At 35.1% G+C, this 24,036-nt stretch overlaps 1 protein-coding gene across 3 annotated transcripts in view; it reads right to left on the bottom strand.

Annotated features, from left to right (window-relative positions):
- The window catches only part of LOC126920752 (neurotrimin-like), a 322,766-nt gene that overhangs the window by 142,953 nt on the left and 155,777 nt on the right, over nt 1-24,036 (bottom strand). Inside the window, exon 1 of one of the 3 annotated variants that reach the window (XM_050731482.1) lies at nt 9,795-9,961. The exons of 1 other annotated variant lie outside the window; for it this stretch is intronic. In XM_050731482.1, the coding sequence (XP_050587439.1) occupies nt 9,795-9,873 (79 nt within the window). In that variant the 5' untranslated portion in view covers nt 9,874-9,961. Of the gene's footprint in view, nt 1-9,794; nt 9,962-24,036 lie in introns of those variants that run through there. One more of the 3 variants, XM_050731489.1, reaches the window with a different exon arrangement.

The raw sequence follows: 24,036 nt of genomic DNA, 5'->3' as shown, positions 1-24,036 counted from the left end.
ATAGGAAAAATGAAAATATTACAACGTTGTAGTCAGTATCGGTAATTAAATCAATTTTTTCTGATTGAATCTTGATGAACTTGATTGATCTTGATGATTGAAATTCCGTTATTCAACGTTTGTATGCAGAAATTAGTATTTTATTATTATTAAGAGTCATTTTTCCTCTTTTAATAACTTCTCTTTTCATTCATAATTTTGAAGTTCTCTGCACAATTTCGTTATACTGATAACATTTGACAACATGATTTTTACGACTTATGACAGTTGAACAGTAAAGCAAGGTTTCAAAATTTTTCCAATATTCATTAAAATTTGTGAAGTTTTAGCATATCAAAGTCAAGAAACTTGGAAGTTTCAGTAATACACGAGTCTCTGCTTCTTATTCAGTACAACTTCGGAAATTATCTTCTTACATGGCATTCATATTCTAATCTTTTCTAGCAGAATATTTTTCAAGAACTGATGAATATGATGAATAGAGTATGGATTTTCTCACTTATAGGAAATTTAAAAATACGAAAACTGATAGGGTGCACGTAATATAAAAAAACATAACAAATATTTTAAGTATTCGATACAATATACAGTAACATTCGTAAATATAGTACATATTTAAGCCCAATTTCTTTAATGTTCGTACATCCATAATATAAATATTAATTAACAATTTCTAAACCATTTTTGGAATTTTGTATTTTCCACATGTTAGATTAAAAAATAACGAATATTTATATCAGTTGTAATTATGGATCATGAAGAGTATTTAATAATTTCAAATTAAAATTTGAAAACTTCTATTCGTGGTATTTATGAACTGAAACTCTTGGTAAAATGTAAAATAGAAACACGTACATGAAATACCTATCTTTTCCTCCTTTTTAAAAATGTAAACAAGAAGCCTTTTTAAAAGCAAGAATTTTTGCAATATTCAGTTTCAAATTAATATTCATTATTACAAAGTACAAATGGTAGTTTATAATTAATGCAGCAAGTTTGTTAATTCTTCTAACTTTTTTAATTTCAAGGTACATATCTACCACTTCAAGAAGTTTCATAAACAAATTAATCGCTTAACTGTGAAAGTGACTGGACTTATTTCTAGCGTATTTGAAATATTTTAGAAGCAACTACAACTAAAATAATGAAATAAAAGTTATTATTAGTATAAAATTTATTTTCTAAAAATATTATTCTTGTTATCTTTCTTGGCACTGTCTTTGCATGGATATTACAATTTTTAGCAATATCAAGTAATTAGCATTAATTATTGATCCTCATCAATTATTAATAGTAGCTGATGATAACTATCATTTACTATAATATTTATTAGTACACTATAGATGTTCCTATATCAGTAAGAAAATTTAACGGTACTAAAATTCATAGTATGCATATAAATATGTAAAACATTCAGAGTATCTATAGTATTCGTCATAATATTTGGTCGTTAAGACAAATATCTGTCGCGGTGTTATTTTTCTAATCTTATTCGTAAAAATATGAATTTGCATATAGATTCATAGTCTAGTTATTAATATCCATTTTACGAAAAGTGTAAGTGATAACGCGTTACGTATTCGAATGAAATAATTAATATTTCCAGTATCGTAGTCACACTTATTCAGTAATTAAGCCAATGATTAATAACGCGAACATGAAACATATAGCGTGTCTTCAATATGATAGTGATTTAATGATATAGGTACTGATTATAGTCCATCGCATTAATGCGTTGTACGTCGAATCCGATTAACGCTTACGTTTTGTATCCAGCGAGAAGTTTGACAGTGTATCGCGCAAACTGAAATATACCGAAGAAATATTGATATGTCCATCAGTTGTACGCTTTGATCTGCAAAATAACGTGAAATGAAATTGCTAAAAGAGAGCTTTGATATGTGCGACGCGTACTGATCCATTGAATTAGCGTATTGAGCGACAACCTGAATTCGGTACAAGCGTAATTGATACGAAGTATATTACAAAACATTGGCGATACAACAACCAACTTTCTCAGAATATCTTCCCTACGTAATTATTCCAATCTGTTCCACCAACAATTTCTATAAACAATGAAAAGAGAGTTTCACGCTGTTACTCTAATTTCTCTTATCGACAGTAAGTGAATTTATTACCCGTATTTGCAACAATTATTTTACATTTGAATGCAATGCTATTACAATGAATGTGTGTTTAGAGTAACAAAATGGGTCGTAATTGTAAATTTTAATCCACATTTGGGGCTAATCGTCCGTGATAATCGACATTTGTGGTAATAAGCGTGATCGCATATATCTCAATTAACAATTTTCCAGTGAACTTTTGCAGCAAACATCAGATCTACTATATATTACTATTTTATGGTACAGGCTATAGACTGTATTTTTGTTATTTAGAAACAAAATTGCATTAAATCGTTATTTATTATAGATATTACATCAAATGTAAATACAAACATACACTAAATAATTATTTAATTTTTAATAAATCCAAATGAAAATTTCTTAGAGCTACCCACATTCGATTTACCTTCTGTATATAATTTCTTTACGTACTTATATCATGAATTAAAAAAAAAATGATAACCCTTATAATTCATCAAATCATAAAAATCAATCAATTCTTCAATTAAACAAAAAGATATAGAATTCAATTGAATCTAAAATTTAGTTTTGTGCATTTTAAACCAAAATCTTTATATAATTTGGATGTTAAATTTTCGATCTCGCGATGGCTCAAGGATAGAATCCTCAAGAAAGATAGACAGAAGGGTAATTTTCCGGCTGTCTCGAAAACTCGTCAGAAATATCGGATCATAAATCTTTGACCAGTACACATTGTTAAGTCAGCATTATTGTGGTCGACACGAGAGCGCGAGTTATTTCAACGCGACGGATCAATCAATATCCTGCCAGCAAGAGATCGTTCGCTTGATTTTAGGGGTTGAATGTCGCCTTGTGGCGTGTTGTATATTAATGACCGGTCTACGCCGCACACAGCGTTTATACAATGGAATCCCGCGAACAATGCTGTGCATCGATTCAGATGACTCAATCGCGGTAGTCTAATTTCTCAACAAAGTGAAACTAATGTGCATTGCAAAGCGCCAGGAACAAGCTCCGCTATATTTTTCGCTGTGAGAATATGGCGAACGCTATTTAGGGTGACTGACAATGAATTATAAGGACGAGGTATCGTGTTAATCGCGAACAAGTTATTAATGTCGATGACTTGGAATTTGTAAGTTGTTCGTGGTTACTGCGGGTAGGAGTTAGGACTATCTGGGTCAGGGATGAATAATTATATATGCAAATGATATATGAGATTGAAAAAAAATGCGATTAGTTACTATTAATTCTCTTCAATCTGAATTCTTCTCTCAAATGAAAAATAGTTTTAACATGTATAATGATTTCTTACGTGGGAGAACGTAGATAATGAAACACTTGTTCGCAAACATAATTCGAAGTATAGTTTTTCAAATACATACTTGCTGCATACACATGTATTTCATAATATAAATGCATTTCACGAAGGGCGTGCGTTTTCGAAATCAGTGATAATCTACAAGCAATTCAAATTCACGCATGGAAAAAGATGTGAAATCGTGGTTGCAATTTGGAAACTGCATTTATGGCAGCGAGACACGTGGAATTTTTTGTGCCAAATGTCGAAAACGAATATAACTTCGTTGAATGATTTCATTGGGAAATAAAATTGGTCCGCAAGTATAACCGAGTTGCAACGAGAAGAATTTTTCATTATTTTAATTAAACAATTTTTTTTCATTAAGAATATAATAGATCTAACACATTATTCATTGCATAGAACCTGAAGCAATAAATTCAGGAGACTATATGCCTGCTGGTTTATTTCTTATATCATCGTTTCAATGGTATTGTGAAGGAAACCAGTTGAAAACCACCGCGGTACATACTATCTACGGCGATCTTTACACCTGACTGTTTCTCACACTGCAATTTTCTTCGTTTAAACGACTTTCTCTATTATTTATGACGGAAACGATGATATTGTTAGCATGAGCTAGATTAATGTTACGGCCATTAAGATAGCAACTCGTTTTGTTCTAACAAAGTCAAAGGCAACCTGTCCAAAGTGTCCCCTCAGTTAACAATCTTATTATGTGTATGACAGTGTAATAAAAAGGAGCAATTCTGCGCTATTTTAACGCGTAAATATGAGATTACTCCTCGTATAATTAACTCACAAATACAATGATGTTAAGAATTAATTTATATAGCGCTGTTTTTAAAAAGGAAAATGTATATACTTGTTTATCTATTTGATAATGCATATCAAATGATTTTATTTAATAATACTACGATTCTCTGAATTCTAAATACCGAATTCTCATCATTGGGGTTAGGTTGGGTTATAGGTGAATGAATGAAACTTTCAGACCGCTAATACTAATAAATAAGTTCCCTTGCATAGAAATAACAAGTTTGCCGACAAAACAAATGCTACTAAAAAAGACAGTAAAATTTTAAAATATCAAATAGTAAAATTATAAAGACTATGTATTTATGCGTTAAAAATCGACAATACTGAATTGAATTGGAAAGTTACAAGTTCCAATCGATAATTTCTCGATTCAATATTTTGACCTGTTAAATTATCGTATAAGAGTACCCAGGTGATATATTTCATAGTACTAGATAACATTTTTGCACGTGTGAACAAAAATATTTAATGGACAGAAGCGTAATCGACCGTGCGTGGAAAGTATACCCATCGCCAAAGTAGCAGCGAATGGATGAATGGTTGGAAAGCGCTGTGCAAAAACCGATCCAGTACATCCACACGCGTGAACAAGCCGAAGCGATCCCCTATTTGAAGTGTATCCCCTATCTATCCCATCTATATAGCCGTGAAGACCTTGGGTTTCCTGCACAGCTTTACGACGAGAATTCAGAAGCCTCTTTCACCACGGTTAAAAAACGTTCTTGCCTGTGGATCTTCCCCCAGATTTTCCGCATCTCGAGCACGCGTAAAAATTTGTCGGTTATGGTAGAATACAAACCCCATGGCTGGCGCGTAACGCTTCGAGAGAAGTATCGGCACACACCCTGTTTACTCGAGATGAAAGCGAAGACGAAAATAGGTACAGGGTGCTTTATAGGATAGCTTATTACCAAAGAAGATGGCACACACTCGGGAAAGTCTTGGAAATTTATAGCGACGATATAATGCGGGGACGCTCCCTAAAAGATGGTTTATCAGTGAGAATCTGTTAAGAGAAAAATATTCGCGTTAGTGCAATAACGCTCTACTCGAAATTGGTTTATTCGAAGACTTTAAGACGCGATCGGAGTGCTGCAACTCAGCAATTGTCCCCGTCCTCGCGAGATAAGATTGTTTCTTCACGCAATCCTGAACAGAGCTCTCTCATGAGATCAATAAAAACGAATTCCAGATCGAGCTCTTTCATAACGTGATACGTTATTAAAAAATATGAGGAATGTATGATATTTGTTAATCTTACGATTACTCGTTGACAAGTGCGTGATATATATATGAACAATAGTATTAATAGTAGTAATAATACTCGTATCTATTAATCACATTTTAATATGCAAAATCTAGTATTAATCTCTCAATTCATAGAATAGGGTTACGCTAAGGGCTCTGATGTAACAAAGATAGATTTTATTTGTTAAAGTTTAATTTGAACTTTGCATTTGATCCTCACTTTTCGGATGCAAAAATAAATAATTTCTAAATAATTTCTAAAAAATTTCCTAAATAATTTCCAAATATATGTGTATAATGATACCAATAGAGAATTAAAAAATTATCTGCTGATAATACTTGCTATTTAGTTGTACGAGAAGAAAACAAAACGAAGAAAATAATCCTACTTCCAAAACTCCATTAGAATCGAATATGCTCGAAATGCATGGTAGCCTATTTCCAATAATAACGCAGGGATAATGTACCGTAGAATATAATAGCTCTAGGAGGAATAGTATGTTGTATGCTAATTTTCTATAAAGCGCATTAAAATTAGACACAAGAGACGTATATTAGCATGAGCAGAATAATGTTCTATGAAAAACAGCAAATGAATATCATTATACTAAATCGAATATACACATATATATTTGTATATATTTAATGCACAATGAGTATTTTGTCTAAAACACATATATCGAATTTTGATTATAAGTATGAAGGTGAATCTTTTAAAATATAAGCTCGAAGCTTTTCTACTGTTCCTTTATTGGATAGCATAAAAATAAAAAATAGGATGATAAATCACAAACACCAAAATATTCAAGATGAAGATGCACGCGATAAATAGTGAATGATGATCATAAATCTATATTAGATTTTTATGATTTCAGTATTTTAACGTTTAAAAAATACTTTACACATAGTTCTATTTAATTTTACATTAGACAACAGAAATTAAAAGACCAAAAAGTAATTATCGTAATCAAACTAATTTTTCAATTTCTCGTTTAATTTGCACAAAGTTTAGAATCTGCTATTCAAGCATAAAATCATTAAAAGTTACTCAACCAATCATTTCAATAGATAATATACGATGCTTGCACGTATTAAAAGTTGAAAAAGAACCCAGAGAAGAACAGCACCGTGAAACTGTTCGGAAGATACATTCGGTTGCATTTGTTAGCCCCAAATTAAATGAGCGTCGTTACGACGCCAGCGATTTTTTGGCAGCCGGCGCGAACAGATTTCCGGTCTGCGGGGAAGTTGCTCGAATAAAGTAGAAAGGCAAAAGAGGGAGAGAAAAAGGGACGATGAAAAAGGTGGAAGCTTCGCAGCCAGTCGCCTCCCCTTCTATTTCTTATTGTCAGGGGTAAGGGTAGCGACAGAGCCTCTGGATAACGGACGAAAGTTTCCTTGCTTCGCTCCGCTAAGGTTTCTCGGCTTTCCGAAAATTCGGCGGTTTTATGGGGAGGGGGGCGGATAAATAATGCAGCGTGATATCGAGGGATAATCGCACGTCGACGAGAGGAATCGAGCCAGCCCCCAGACACCAAAAGTGAGATATCCAGCGTAACAGTTCGTGTATCTCGGCTAGTAGAGTGAGAACTTTGTCGAGGGATCCCATGGTAGATAATACCAAACGCAAACTAAGTTGTTCCTAACGAGGAGATGATATTTCCCGGGTCATTTACACGTAATGGTTCTCCAATAAATCAAATGAAACGTACATTTCGTAATTCTGTTCAGCCGCTTTTACTGCTGCTCCAATTTGATCTTTGGCTAAAAATAATTTGAAGGTAATTCAGGGGTAGAGCAATTTTTAATGTTCACAGTAGTAGGTAACAGATTCTAAGGTGTTATCGAGTTATCGTTTCCCGACTGGATCTTTTGATGTAAGTAGTTTAAATTTTTAATATTTAGGCTAATAGGAAAAAGATTCTATGATTTTAAACGATTATAATTGTTTAATTGAATCTTTGGGTACAAGTAGGTTGTGTGTAACACATAAAAATGTTTTCAGTAAGAGAAGTAATCATTTTTAAGCAACACTAAATATTATAATATCAATCTATATTGTGAGAACAGAAAGTTGGTCGGTTGGGAATAGCAAGTAATCGAGTTTCGAATGCAATGGATGAATGAGAGGATCGAGTGTTTAAGATTAGGGTGAAAGAACTGTGTATGGTCACCCAAGGTTTCGGGTGAACGTGACTGAATGTCTCCTGAAAATGCCGGCTTAGCTGTCTGGATTGATTGGCAGATAGAGAAAGAGAGAATGCGCGCGCGTTTTATGTAGATTTGTCGTTAAATAGTAATTATTGAGTGAAATTAATTTTTAAATCGCATTGGAAGTGAAAGTTTTATGTCATTTCTCTGTATTTTTATCTCTATTTTTATATTTTTAATTATTTGAAATATTAGTAGAAACACATTGGATAGAAATAGAAGGACCTAAAATTTATTGTTGAATTTATATCGTGAAAACACCTAAAGATGTATTCGTCAACGAAAAAAAATTTGTGTCACTCGATATTGGACGCGGAAGAAATATTCTAAAATACACATCGATTCACAATCCACAAATATCATTCTTAAATCGAAATGGAAAGAAGACATATCGAATATCGTTTACTGTTATGAAAACAATCTTTCTTTTATATCAAAAAGATTGATTTTAAAACCGTTGCTGATTAAATATTTTTCATTTCATCGTACTATAACTCTTTCAAGTCTTAAATCTCATTTATCAATGTATATTTCTTTTTATACGTTACTTTCATCGAGAGATTAAACGAAGTACGGTCAAACAAGACTGCAGAAATTTATTTCGTAGCAAACGCTGAGAGATGTTTCCAGGCACATTGAAAAGCCCGTGTAATTATTACGTCTCACTGACCGACCGGCTCGTGGTGCAAATAAAAATACGCATGTAAAACACGGAACAAATTATCCTAATTTACCGCTGGAAATAGCTGTACCATCAAACGTCTCTTTGTCGGTCCATGTTAAATATGTGTTCGAACGTGTTGCCATTACACGCATCGTTGACGAAAAAAAAAAAAAAAAAAAAAAAAAAGAAAAATAGAACACACGAATAGACGCGCAACGCTGGGTTATCCTGCGTCTCTAAAAGCCTGTTTCCGCTTGGTCCTCGTTGTGTCACGTCACGTCGTGTCACGAATTTCAAAAACTGTATCCTTAATATTGCACTTTCGACTATCCTTTAACATTTGTCAATACATTTTTTCTCAGCATTCACGATTCGTGAAAATCAACAAATTTAACAAAATTTGCGATACTCGTTGAATTCTGCGTTGAGCACGTTCACATAACACGAAAGAGGAAAAGAACGCAGTCGCAGTGTACTCCTACAACAGTCGTATGTAACTTGTAATCAAAGCTACGATCAATGCTACACAATGAAATTTTAAGAAATTCTAACAAAGTAATTTGTTTAATGATGGAAATCTTAAACCACCTGTTTTTATATTCTATATATCTTCTATAATATTGTATGTTATCACTTGACGGCAAATTATCTTTGTGATGAAATACTGCTTCACGTTGTTTCACGTGATTAACTCTCAAGTAGTGCGATGCGGATCAAATCGCTGATGTATTATATTTTCTTTTACATGATGCACACTCCTCCAACCAGAATATTCCACTTTTCACTAATTTTCTCATCGTTCTATATCTTGTTATATATTTGTTATTCTACAGTGCAAGGACAATTATAATTAGCTAAGCATTTTATCAATTAATTTTTTATTTATTACATATACGTCAACAATTTGACCTTTATCACACCGATTAAAGGTTATCACGTGAAACGATGCAAAGCAGCGATTTATAATATCGCATGTATGTATATTTCAGAAGCGACACAACTGAAATAAGTTTTTTAGGCAAAGTGGAGAACTATTTAGAAGCTTGAAACAAAAAATTATTTATTGAACACATAATATTGGTAAAAAGAATAGGCTTCAGGAAACAATGGTCAAATAATCTTTTTGTACTTTTTCATTCTTAACCCGTGAAGTTTCCCTATTACAATCTTTATATTCTTCTAACACAAGATCACTGAATTATTTTGGGCTGCGACACTTATGAAATATATGTGCGATATACGAAAAGGAAAAAAGATTGATTTGATGTCTTCATCACCGTCCACATCGAACGATCGCATTCCATGCACGTCAATCTCTGCATGCCGATGATCACACGTGCCTCACACAAGAACCATTAAATTCCAACAATTCTTTAATCATGGACGATTTATAATCGAACGCTTGTCGTTGTTCATCACTGACCTTCCACAAAGGCTGGACAGACTGCGAGGAATTGCGCGACGATGTAAATCGTTGACACGAGAATGCGGTTCAGCAACATCCATCTAGGAGTTGGCGTGACGCCGCGACGAAGAAGAACGATTCGCGCCGGAATCTCGGTGCAGACTGGCACACGAGGGGGCTACACGGTTCGCCACCGACGAGACTGAAACGAGAGGGTGAAAACGGGGATGGCGATAGCTGGAGGGAGAAAGAGAGATATATATAGAGAGAAAGAGGGAGAGAGAGATAAAGGCATCCTTTCCTCCTACCCTTCACACGTGTTGAATTATCAATCGACCAATAAAAAAAGAAAAAAATGGAAAAAGAAATTCTCATCGATCAAGTTAAACTCGGCTGTCGTGAAGGCAAACCGCAGATAGAGAGGCGTGCGTCTAGTCTTGGTAGAAGAGACCAAACCGCGAAATCCTTAGGGAAAGTTCCCCTTAGGACTGATAGACGGTCGAAAGCTTGGTCTCTTTCTACCAAGACTAGACGCACGCCTCTCTATCTGCGGTTTGCCTTCACGACAGCCGAGTTTAACTTGATCGATGAGATTTCTTTTTCCATTTTTTTCTTTTTTTATTGGTCGATTGATAATTCAACACGTGTGAAGGGTATTAATATGTCGACGAGGAAAGATGCGTTAACATGACATTCGAATTTCTTGAACATAATAATTTCTTTACTTAACCAGTTACCGCCTATTTTCTTACGTGTTGTTTCATTTTGATTCGAGATAAATTTTGTCTATATCCACGCGTGTTTATTAATTTTTCATTCTATGATTATATAACTTCTACTTATCGGACAACCTAATTCTCAATACAGATTTTCATATCCATCAGACAGTTTTACGTACAGCAACAATGATGAAGTTAAGGGTTCAAAAGGAGAATTATTTGACTGATGTGCGAAGTTTAAGGAAATTTTGTCCTTTACGTCTGCATTCTGACAACACCGTGCACGATGTGCGTGGTTCAGATAATTAATTTTATCGACGTTTGAAAAAAGTCAGGGTTCACATTTCTGGACAAGCTATCCGATTTATATGGAATAAAAATAGCTTGAAATCACTTCTTGTTCGATCGATGAAAAGGATTATCTACTTTTCTCTGTCAGATGGTTAGATTACGTTCGTGATTCAGATTCGCGGCACCGGGCAAACATATACGTGCAGAGGGTGCTTTAACAGACTGCCGATCAATCAGTCGATATTCCTACTCATTGGTTTCCTTCGTTGAAGATCAGGCAATATCGGTCACAGAATATTTGGCTAGAGAAATTATTCTTTTGTTATTCTGATTAGATATAGGATAAATTTTATATTTCGTTAAAACGGACCACCAGGCCAACAGGATAAACGGTCAACCAGGAGTGGAAAATCTAAGGCAACAGAATATATGTAGATATAATTAAAACTCTAACTGAAAGGGGCATAAGTTGCAATACCTGGTACGCTACAATAAAATCATGAACGACAAATACAATAGGAGATATAAATATATAAGGACGAGGAGAGCATCTAGAGAGAGAGAGGGAAGCGAAGACAGCCAAGAATTAATCGCGAGAGTAAGGTGTGGTAAAGCGAAAGAGGAAAGCTGGTACTGGCTGGAGGACGAAAACAGGAAATGTTTTCTTTATAAGATAGAAATAGGGGCATAAAAAGTTATTAGAGGGATTGCTATGGAATAGGGCCTAACGTATTGAGTAAGGAGAAAATTAGGAAGAATGAGGCAGTGGTAAATTGATTAAGACCTATATATAAAAAGTGTAAAAGTACAGGGAATAATTTAAGCCAAATCTAAGCTTGTGATGTCATATCGTAGTTTTTAAAAGAAATATATATATGTGTTAAGAGGAGTTTAAGTTATAATATATATAGGTATATTTACGCACACACACACACACACACATATAAGAATAGGCTTAATTCTGTGAGCTTTGTGTTAAAATATCAAGTAGGCATCTACGATCTAACAATAAGATTTTATTAGGCAAAGGGAATTTTAATTCAGTAAATCTATTAATATATAACGTTCTACCCTTTACAGTCCAGTTTTGCTATGCACGATGTTAAAAGCAAGACCATTATTATTTCCTTCTGTATTCTTTAATATCTTGGCTTCTTTAATATCATTAATTCTTTAATATATGGCGCTTTCATATTATCTTTAGCCATGGAATACAGTAATAGACATTGTAATGAAATGCATACGGGACATCTTACAGTTTAAAAATTCAAGTGAATGTTAAAATGTATAAAGCATAATGAACTGTTCAATGCTGTTTTATTGAATCATTTTTATCATACAATAACCATACTGATCTAATAAAATTTATAACTACTTACAGATAATTTATGTTAAGTATTTACATATCTATAATATATAACTAGTATCAGTATATATAGTATCTAATAAATAGGTGCTGAAGAATAAACGACAGTAAACCTACTACAAAAGTTGCTAGAATTTATATAAGCAATTTTATAGAAATGGAAATTTTTAATTTTCCTCTATTCACCACTATGCATACCTATATGAAACATAACTAAATATACTAACGAAAGAGAAACTATCAACGAAATATACCAACCCGTATAAAATATGTAAATGTATTCAACTCTCTAACTGTGCAACCGCTGTATCTACCAAATATTTACTAACTCGTTGAATACTGTATCAAATCGTAGATGCAACCTCGCATTCAATCTTCATTTACAGAACACTCGTTCTACTGCGAACAATCAAAAGTCGCGTCGTCTATAAAAAATACGATTTCCATCGGTGTTAAAGTAAAAAGGCGACGTTGTGCGACCGTTCGCTTCAAAATGGTACAAGAACCACCCTTAAACTTGCTGCTGGCGAGTTCCGTTTGCGAAGGGGTGCACAGTATGGCGTGAAAGTCATCCGAAAAAGGTTTCAGGAAGAGTTTAAGCGATTCGCGTCTTTCAGGAACGTGGCATGCGAAGTAGTGCAAGTCATAAACCCAGCCCACCACCAGCAATAGTATTCGTAACAGACATTATAGCACCTACATCGCACTATTTCGAAGGATGACTTTAAGTGCGGGTGTACCGAAAGTTTCGGGGGTGCTATCGTAAACCAGTAAGAGATGGCTTGAAGGTGACGGCAGCGGAAACGAAACGTGTTGCCAACTCCTCTACCGACCTTTCTTTGCCTCCGCTGTTTCTGCGCTTAACCCCTCGCTGTATTTCTTTCCCCCCTCTCACCATGTTTAGCGTTTTCATTGGCGAACTAAAATCAAGGAAATTTCCACCACATATATCCACCCATTTACACTTTACACAATCTGATATTCACGCGTGGAACTAAGCCCCGTTCAGATTAATCAAGTTACTCGAATTTAAGGGACTCGACTAATGTAAACGAGGATAGAAACTTGACAAAATAGTTTAAATCAATTAAATAACAAGTTCACACTAGTAAAGTGATTTCAAGTTACTTGAATTCAGGTAACTTGATTAAGTTGAACGAGATTTTAATATACATGATTGATAGGTGGGAAGATTTCGTATCATGCAATGTTACTGTTCCTCGTGCCTTTACGTGGTTTTATGTTAATGGGTGAATAATGAAATCTCTTGATAAGAAATAATTAGACTGTGTATGTGTATGCAAATTTTTATTTTTTACGGTATTGAATTTTTATTTTTTAATTTCGCTATGACCCTCGAATATTTATATTTCTATATATATTTTTTTATTGTAAAACTGAAATGAGAAATCACATATATAAATTCTTTTATAAACGCATCAATGCTTCAAACTTACAGTATCAGACGAATGCGATCGAAAATTACTGAACAAATTATCGGAAAGAATGCACTAGAGTTAAGAAAGTCAACTTTTTAACATAGCGTAATGTATTGATTATAATGCTTGCATAATTATGTGTGTGTCAATGTTTTAAAATCCTTTTCCATGCAAATTTGCTATACTATCCTATATTTAAAATTTAGAAATTTAAACGGGTTTCAATGGAACATGTATATACGAAAATTGTGCAACAAAATCAGGGAATTATAAATTCTTGATAAATTGTAAATTCTTATAATAGGAGAGTAAGTATACATCACAATATTGAGATATTTTTGGATTTTCTTTAATTCATGTATATTAACATATTTATATCGTATTATAATATTTCAATTCGTACACATTTTGATACATGAATTCCTGACTATTTAAGTGTACTTGGAAAAATAAAAACATTGCTTTATAAATATTCAAATTGTGCATAAAATTCATGAATTTCAATAGATATCTACATATGTATTTACAATTTCTCAATAGCTCAATTTGATTAATTGAACTTTTGTTCTGATACAATTCAATAAAACATAATAATACCAACAATAAAAAATATGCGACATTTGCGAATATGTATATACAAATACTTAAATTACTTGTATATTAAAAGTTCAAATATATTTTTCATAATGTTACTTGTTATGTATTTTTCAACGTTTTTAAAGGTATAATGAAATTCCGAAAGACTAAGACTCAGAGATGAATAAGAGTCGTTAAAGTTTGTAAAGTATAACAAAAATTGCATACATACTATTGCACGTATCGCTAAATCAAATCTCATTGTATGTGTTCAAGCAACACGTAAAAAAATTTATTCTCTTCTTGTATAATACAAAGCAATGTAACCTATTTATAACACAATATAGTCCAATATAACGCCTCAGCATTCATGAAGTTTTAATGACGAATAAGTAACGTGAAAGTTAAGCAAGTTCTGTCCTTTAAGTTGTCATATACAGTTAAATACAGCTTAATATATTTAAATAGGTTCTAATTTTCGATACTAAAGTTAACTTTGTTCTCGTCATACTACGAAAGCTAATATGCTAGTTAAGAACTTTCTAGTGGAAATTCGTAAATTCAACAAAATACAAAAACAATACGGACGTGTATTTGAAAAGCAGGGAATATTATTATATATTATACGATATTTCGAGCGCATTAGATACAATCGAATCAAGTTAGCATCCCTTGTTTTAATTAGAATTTAATTTTCACTGGACCCTGCTCCATAATTACATATGGGCGAAAGCATCAAAAGTGAAATATGTAGAAATTGTTAATTACGGAAATGACGGGTTACATTCATGTCATAAAGTCTAGCCATATTTCTGCCTTTCGCAGATGTTAATGCGAAACTTTGGCAAGCAATTTACCAACCTACGTATGTAATTGTTGTAATGGTACTGAAAATAATTAGTTACTGCGATGTCGATAATTTGTTGGACATTGATGACAGCAGTAAATATTGTTATAATGGTTTATCAAGTTTAAACAAACATGTAACGGTATTTCTATTAAATATTCAGTAAGATTATGAGCTTATTTGTTACAAATTGAAATAATTTCAAATACAATTGTTTTAAATAAAATTACAGATTCAAAGTTATTTCTGCTAAAGATACTTTCATATGGTTTGTAATCAAAAGATAAAATAATTATAAGTAAAAAGTGTCAGAAAGAAACTATACCCAACACTTCTGTAACTTCATTAAAATTTCTTAATAGACATTTAAACTTTGTACGTAATTTCATATCCAACTGTCGCATAAAGTAGTGGAGAAATAAATTACTATATTCGAAACTTTAACTTCCCTTTAATCAAGAATTTAATTCTGCGCTATTGTAACTTTTCATTCCTGAAACTTTTAATTTGGATATCAATACTTTTTCTAAATTATTTTCTATGTGCTAAAACAATTTTAACTTGAAATAAAATTCCACAGGTTCAAGCAGACGACAGTAGATATTTTATTCAAAACATCCAATTGTTACTTGGTTTTGAAATTCATCAAGGTATTTGTGAAACGAAATAGTGTCCGGCAGCTTTTTGCATTTTTAATGATATTAATGAATAGAACATATTTCTTTCATGAATGTTTATTTTATATTAGGAATTATTATAAAACGTAAATATTAGGTAAACTTCTTCAACCATAAAGTGTATTTCTAATAGAAGTGTTAGTACATTTCCATTGTCTCAATCATTTTCAATTTTAAAACAAGGAATATCTCTTAATAGAAACAAGTAATTTTCATCTTTTAATAAAAAGTTTCTAGCAAGAAAATCTCACTTTTCTAGAAATAAGATCTTATTCTTTTTATATAGGATATATTCACATTATACGACAATAAAAATTTGCAAATTTTTAAAAATTACCATAAGAAATTGCATGAAGTTACTATTTCCTTATTTAAACATCATACTAGAAAATATCGATTTGAAGAAGCTTAGCAATGGTCATTTATTTCACTTTCCTCGAGAGAAGGGTTCGAAATTTAACGAGTACGCGAATGTTAATGCTCCTTTCGGCCGTGATTGCCAGGAAATTCCTGGTGAAGTTTACGCGAACAGAACCGACTGGAATTCATAGCACCGTTCCAATGTCGTAATAGAAGCGCGCAAGATAACGTTTCGCATTCGGAGAGTAAAGAAAAAAAAGTGGTCCTTCTCAAGGAAACCGTTATCTTAGCTGCGGCCATTTTAAGATCTACCGGTGGATCTGAATTCAGCGCGCTTCTTCAGAATTTCAGATAGAAAGGCGTCATACATTAAACATCTCCCCTCCCCCTCCCCTACCAATGAGAAAACCCACACATTGCGCGCGTTTCCTAAGAGAATTAGCTTTCAACGCTGATCAAATAAAATCTTAATGAATTCTATCGTGACCACCATTCTAATTGTTTTGCATTATTTTCCGTGAAATTTCAAATAGAATTTCAAAAGAAGATTAAGTAGCTCATTTTAATTCGATTAACAGAAGGATCTTAGCGATTTTAAGAAGTTTGACTTCCTTGTTTTGACGTTTTCATTTCATAATACTTGTTCGCAAATTGATTTTTAGAGCCTCATTTACTGTGAATAATAAAGTAATACGAAGATTAATGATAGTAATGAATAAGATTCGCGGATATAACCTTATCTCGGGGAGAGAATTATAATTGATTACACTTTCCATTTAAAACCTGGGATCTAATATTTGCTGTAAATAAGACACTTAATGTTAATATAATGGATACATATATATGTCGTAATAAAATAAGATAAACATATGTGAGACGAAGTGTTAGAAAAATAAAATGATTTTTAAAAACTAGAAGTAGATATGATGTAACTATAAATCGCACAATGTTATGTTTAGCTGGTGATTAAAGATATTATGTATTGTGTTTAATATTTATTAATATTCCTTGCAATGAATATTGAAATTTAACAGTTTCTTTTACAATGAAATGAAACATTTATTGTATTGTCCATTGTATTGTCCGTGCTACGTTCTTCATTGTTTGACCGTCAAGGCCCAAGCACCATTAGACAGATTCTCAATAAACTTAAGGCCCCACCACAAACCGAATCTTATTAGCTTGCAGGAATCTTTAATCCTGCAAGTATTTTCGGTTTATAGCTGGTACTTAAAACAGTCCTTAGGACTATTGCACGTTCTTACAAATTACGGAGAAAGCAGGTAATTACCTAATAGGAAAAACGAATAGTTGTCTAAGAAGCTGATTTTTCCCATAAACAATGTCGCTCATGCGCCAGATTGGTAGGAGGCTTCATCCTCCTATCTTCATTCCTAACGTTAGTCATAACCAATCGGCATCGCGGATCGTTACCCTCACTTTCCCGACCAAAAGTGTAAGCAACGAATCCATGTTCTTCGTTCAAAGGGCATACCCTCACCGAGCTTTCCTCCATAATCACATAAGAATGAACTTCACTTCTTCTACTACACTAGACTTGTTCCACAGTAACATTCAACAGACAAATCTCATCAGTTAGTCTACATCAACTCGAGTCAAAGGACAGTGCAAGGAACAGCAAGAGTCAGAAGTCTAGCAGAATCTACAAGACGAAGACAGTTAATCGACAGAAGATATATCATCAACGTCGTTAACACGAAAGGAGTCTCAGGTCGTACTCGTTCGTAGTTGTCATTTTACATACGCAATCTTGTATTACATTGAAGTTGTAGGATCATTCAAATAGATAATAACCTGTTAATAGCAGCGTTATATTCGATCAACTACTCTTAGTATCCCACAAGAAATAAGGGATCGAAGGATTCATGGCGTCGATTAGTCAAATCGTAACGGGAATTTACGACTCCCGTTGGTGCGCTTCTTCAAGATTGCGTCTCCCCGCGAACGTCCGAAAGTTCATGGTCCTTCGAGCCGGATTCAGTGGCAAGCGGATAGTGTTGACACGCAACCGTTCAAAAGTTTACGGTTCTTCGAGCCGGATACGTGTCAACTGAAAAGTGCACTTACCAGTGACCACACAGTGCCGCGTCATCGCATCAAACCCAGCAGCGGAAGTGTATCACTCCGACGAAGTCAGTGACGTCAAGAGCGTCACCTTCGAAGAGGAGTAACCCGTTAGTCGAGGCACGCTACCAGGCAGCGTCTCGCCGTAGTTGGACAATCATCAGCAATGATATCCAATAACTTTATTTTCGCAATAAAACATGTCGTGTTCGTGAAGGATCACCTTCCTCGCGAAGTACACGTTAACAACATTCCGCTGCACAGTGACAAGCGACAACTTGCAGTCAGAATAACACCACATCGGGAATCACCGATCGCATATCACAAGTCTCATCTTCGTTAACGAAGTATCTTCATCACAAATCATGCTGACCACGTCAAAAGTTAACAACATACGACGAAAACACGATAAACTGTTCGAAAGCACCCTAAAGATCTTAAGGGGAGGCATCGACAAGTACGAACACTCTAACATGCAAGAGATTGGATATTTAAAATCATATCAAGCCCAACTTGTTTTGGAATAATTGAAATCGTCTCCACTCGTCCTCAAGTTATATGAACTCGATGAAGATGACATCGCACAGGAACTAGAAGCATTCAAAACTTACCTTTCCCTGGTCACTAGAATAAGAGAGCTCATGGAGGGAAAGCGATCCTCTACCCCACCGACCCCCAAGTGCAGCAGTAACCCGTCTAATTATTTCCAGGGAAGTAATAACAATTCAAATAAAACCAGCAACGCTATTCAAACTCCGACGATGGAGAACATCGCACCGACTCGAATGCCGATCTTGTCGCATGACGCGCGGAGCTCAACGCATGACACTCACAACGTGTCAACTACACGCGATCTGACAACCACGTTAGCAGCGTCAGCATCGCAATAATCTGATTCAACGACACCAAACGCCTTGAATCAGGCAATCGCTCAAGATCCTTTGAACCGGAAAAAGGATAAAACCTCACCAAGCGACAAGCCGTCGCAATCATGAATGGCTACGAATCCGTTACAGGATATGCAATGGCCTGTCACTGTAATTCATAACGTAGAAAGTAATAGGTTAAATCCCGTCACAACAATCAAACGTTCCAGGAGCAGGCTTTGCTCGATCAGCACTTCGACAGTTAATAACCTGTCCTGCACTACGTCATCTGTTCCAGCTAACATGATTATCACATCGGAGAATCATTCTCCTGGACAGGAAATAAAAACGCCACCTACACCATCGCCGAGATGGGCCACACCGGCGGTTGATCCGAAACACAATAATTTACTCGTTGTTTTCACTGTGACATTCAAGGTGGATCACTCAATTGATCTCGATGGTTTTCAGAACACCCCATTGAATCTCAACACTAGTCCACGGAGCCCACAGATCGCTACATCGAACAAGTCTCTGACCACCACCTTCTCACAGGAGTCAGGTTTGGCTCCAATAACGCCGGGGCATCCTCCAATCGTAAAACAAGTCCTAATCACGGACTCCACGACGCTTAACATCCCTTCACCAAACATGACCTCCTTCACGCTTCCACAGTCGAGACGAGAACGAGAAGGTCAAAAGAAGGCGCAATGCTTTCAAGGGTCTGATGTTTTGGAAACACAATACAAAGAAAGCAAAACCATATTAATGTCTTCCCACGAAACAATCGACGACACGTGGAACAGAATAAACTCTGTTCAAGAAGAATTAGAGGATCTTGACGAGGAAGAGAATGTTCATCCAGAAGCTATTTCAGACGTATACCTTGCCGTTGACTCACGATGCGTGGAACTCATCGGGGACAGTTATGTCCCACTAGAAGCTTCCAAGACAATCGCGACGAAGGACTCCGATAGTCGCACAAGGTGCAACATTACGCTGTTTGAGAGTGGAAGCAGCAGCAGCAACAAGAGAACTCAATTTGGACAGATCATCGGGGGGGAGCTCAGTCTCTCAAACAAATCCAAAATTCCGCGTCGTGTTTGACGAATCTATACCAAACACCACCAGAGTTCCTTACAACGACACCTCCAGGGTCGAAATATTCAAAGACACTTCGCGGGCAGTGGTGTTCCATGACACCTCCTGGGACGAGGTGTTCAACGGTACTTCCTGGACCGAGGTAGTCCCTGACACTTACTCGATCGAGGCGTTCCACGATACTTCCTGGGACGATTGTCCTACGACACTTGCAGGACCGAGGTGATCCACGACAGTTCTTGGGTCGTGAACTTCGACTGGAAATGTCTTGAAAACGGCGAGGACGACGATGATACAGACTACGAGGTAGACAACGTGCTCTCAACGTAACGGCCCTTAGACCGCGCCATTAATTTTCCCTGGCGGCTACGGCACCTACTGACGGCAGCAACTCACGCGGAAACGAGCATCTTGGACCGAGATGCAAAGAAGATCTTCTCACTACAGATCCGACCCTATCCGGCGGATCCCGGGCAACAACAATCAACAAGGAGTTGGATAGGAGATTTGATTAATTCTATCTTTACAGAGTTTTGACCTCCTCTCAACGGGGAGAGGATGTTACTTCGCGTGAAATGGTCCGTGCTACGTCCTTCATTGTCTGACCGTCAAGGCCCAAGCGCCATTAGACAGACCCTCGTTCGACGACAGACGTATCGTTCGATCCCTTATTTCTTGTGGGATAATAAGGGTAGTTGATTGAATATAACCCTGTTATTAACAGGTTATTATCTATTTGAATGATCCAACAACTTCAATGTAATAAAAGATTGCGTATTTGAAATGACAACTACGAATGAGTACGACCTGAGACTCCTTTCGTGTTGGCGACTATGATGATATATCTTCTGTCGATTGACTGTCTTCGACTTGTAGATTCTGCTTGACTTCTGACTCTTGCTGTTCCTTGCACTGTCCTTTGACTCGAGTTGATGCAGAGTAACTGATGAACTTTGAATGTTACTCGAATGTTACTGTGGAATAAGTCTAGAGATCAAGCATAGAGATGAAGTGACTACTCTGTCCTCCAGGGAACGAGTTGACTTTCCTAATGTAGTAGAAGAAGATGAGTTGAACCTCCTGATGTCGTAGAAGAAGTGAAGTTCGTTCTTATGTGATTACGGAAGAAAACTCGGTAAGGGTGTGCCCTTTGAATGAGGAACATGGATTAGTTGCTCACACTTTTGGTCAGGAAAGTGAGGGTAACTATCCGCGATGCCGATTGGTTATGACCAACGTTAGGAATGAAGATAAGAGGAAGAAGCCTCCTACCAACCTGGCTCATGGGCGACATTGTTTATGGGAAAATCCAGCTTTTCCGTTAGACAACTATTCGTTTTTGTAATTTGTAAGAACGTGCAATAGACCTAAGGACTGTTTTAAGTACCAGATATAAACCGCAAATACTTGCTGGATTAAAGGTTCCTGCAAGCTAATAAGATTCGGTTTATGGTGGGGCCTTAGGTTTATTAAACCTGTCGAATGGTCCTTGGGCCTTGACGATCAGTCAATGAAGGACGTAGCACGGACCATTTCACGCGACGTAGCTATCCCACTTGGAAATCAGTTGAAATATAATAACCCCCGTTTGTAAAATTTAGTTCAGAGAAATTTCACAGATTAAAATTACAACACGGAAACATGTGATATTAATCGAAATAATTAAATATAATCTGAAATTAAAATTGCTTTCCGCTGTCTAAAAAAAATGTTGCACAATCGCCTGTGCCAATTAATTTTAACTTGTGCTTTTATTTCTTCTGCGCGAACTGAAAACACATATCGGTACAGAAACAAAACAAATATACACATACAAACAAAAATGAAAATAATCAACAAATAAAATCTACAACTCGAAAGAAACAAAGGAAAGAATCATGTTTAATTGACGAAAACCGTACGAAACAATTTTTTAGAAATTTTGCTACAAATTTTCAATAAAAACTGCAATGCCATTTTAGCTTTATTATTTAACTTCTCTTCTCTTCTAATAATTAAAAAAAAAGCAGAGTCAAAATTGAAAATCGGTCGACGTTTTCATATCGAGTTTTTCTTTCCATGGACTAATGGAAGTTTTGGAAGAATAAAACTTCTTTGCGAATGAGGAGTTCCTTCCTCAAAACAATCTCGGACACAGCGAGTTAACCACATCGATAAAGGGCAGTCCGATGCGAAATGAAGTTTGCAGCGAGCGTATTGTATGTATATCGGGACGATATATCTGGCATTTGCAAACATTACGGAAATATACGTAGTATGGTCCATCGATTGATCTTGTATGCTTTACGTAATCATTCCCCGGTTCAGAGGTTACAAGATACCAATGTCTAATAGGAAATCGTTTCATTGCGCATTCACGTGAAATATTGACAGAACTGCACGTGTAATATGCGTTTCCATATTCTTAAGTGTACACCAGGGAGATAATTTATTGCCACGTTAGACATTGTACTGTCAATGCGTATCTCTTGTAGCGCAATCGGATCGCCATTGCGTCAGCTTCGAGTATCTCCTGTACTTTAGCACTGCACACGTTACTTCCGGGATCGATTGTACATTTACGATCAAGTTTCAAATAAATAAATATTCATAAGTACAAGAATTATGATTTATTAATTGGTAAATTTTGTCGTCCCTTCGGTTGATGGGTATCACTGCTGTTTAACATTGTTTGGAAAATTTTTTATTCGAGTTCTCAATTCATGTTTGATTTTTATTATCTGATATTTTATTATTCTGTCTGAAGCAAGTAACATGAATATAGTGGAAATTTGAATACCAATCATTAAACGTTACTAAAAGTTTAACAATAAGCACGTTCGTGAGTAGATTAAGGTATATCTTTTACGAATATCAGAAAGTAAGTTCCGTTGTTGTAGAAAATTTGTAGCTGGGTTGTTTGATATCAAATTGATCACTTTTTGACATCGACATTAGAAACTCCTTTTAAAATCGAAGTTTAAAAAGGAATTTATAGTTCACTATTCTGCGTTTCGAACTTGTTTGACAAAAATTCTGAATATCAACGTAATTGATCCGTATCCACGGAGCAAGTAAATATTTATCAGCTTGGTCGAACTTACGTGAGTCAAAGAATATTTTTATTGTAAACGTTTCGATATGAATATTTACAAGCTTCGAGAATTGTGAAAATAAATTGCGCCGTAATAACTATTTCATATAAACATTAATACACTGTATCATGATTAAATCTAGAAACTTTCAGAGCGATGCGCGGTCGCGATATTAGAATCGTCGATAATTCCCATTAACGATAATTAAAATTTCTCTGTCGTTATACAGACTTGAAACACACGCAATCGTGAATCGTTAACTACGAAACTAACATAAATTAATACGGGCGTAGAACGATTTTACATAAAATTCTGTAATCCCAAGCGTAAAATTCCGTCATGTATTTTCAAAACGTGCTTCGAATTTTCAAACGTTTCATATCAAGGTTTTGGGAATTTTCTCTTATAATAAACAGAAAATTCTGAAAAATATATTGTAGCATATTTCTAATTTATATAAAGTAACTAATTCACGAATTTTCGTAACGTATCCTTTCTCTAATTTCACTTGTTATAACGACAAAGAATCGGAAAGTATATTTTAACATATTTGTAATTGCAGAACTAATTTATATAAGAATTACGAAAATACGAAAAGTTTAAGTTCCGAAATGAAAGATCGATCTTTAACGGTATGCTAAATATCATCGGACTGTTTCGAGCTATCTCCGAGTTTCTTTAACATGCATATATTCAACAGCGAAGAGTATAAAAGGAAATTAAAACATTCTTTGATCCGTCGGTCGCTAGAAGATGAAAATCGGTCAAACTTTTATGATCTCGCATTAATGAACAAAGTTCAACTGCAGATTAATCTTAGCAGTAATGAAAGTACAGCTGGCTAGCTAACTTCCGGAAT

This window comes from Bombus affinis, chromosome 9 (genome assembly GCF_024516045.1).
Source record: "Bombus affinis isolate iyBomAffi1 chromosome 9, iyBomAffi1.2, whole genome shotgun sequence".
NCBI classification, from domain to species: domain Eukaryota; kingdom Metazoa; phylum Arthropoda; class Insecta; order Hymenoptera; family Apidae; genus Bombus; species Bombus affinis.
Note: the sequence above shows the minus strand (reverse complement) of the source record. Positions and strands in the feature narration are given on the sequence as shown.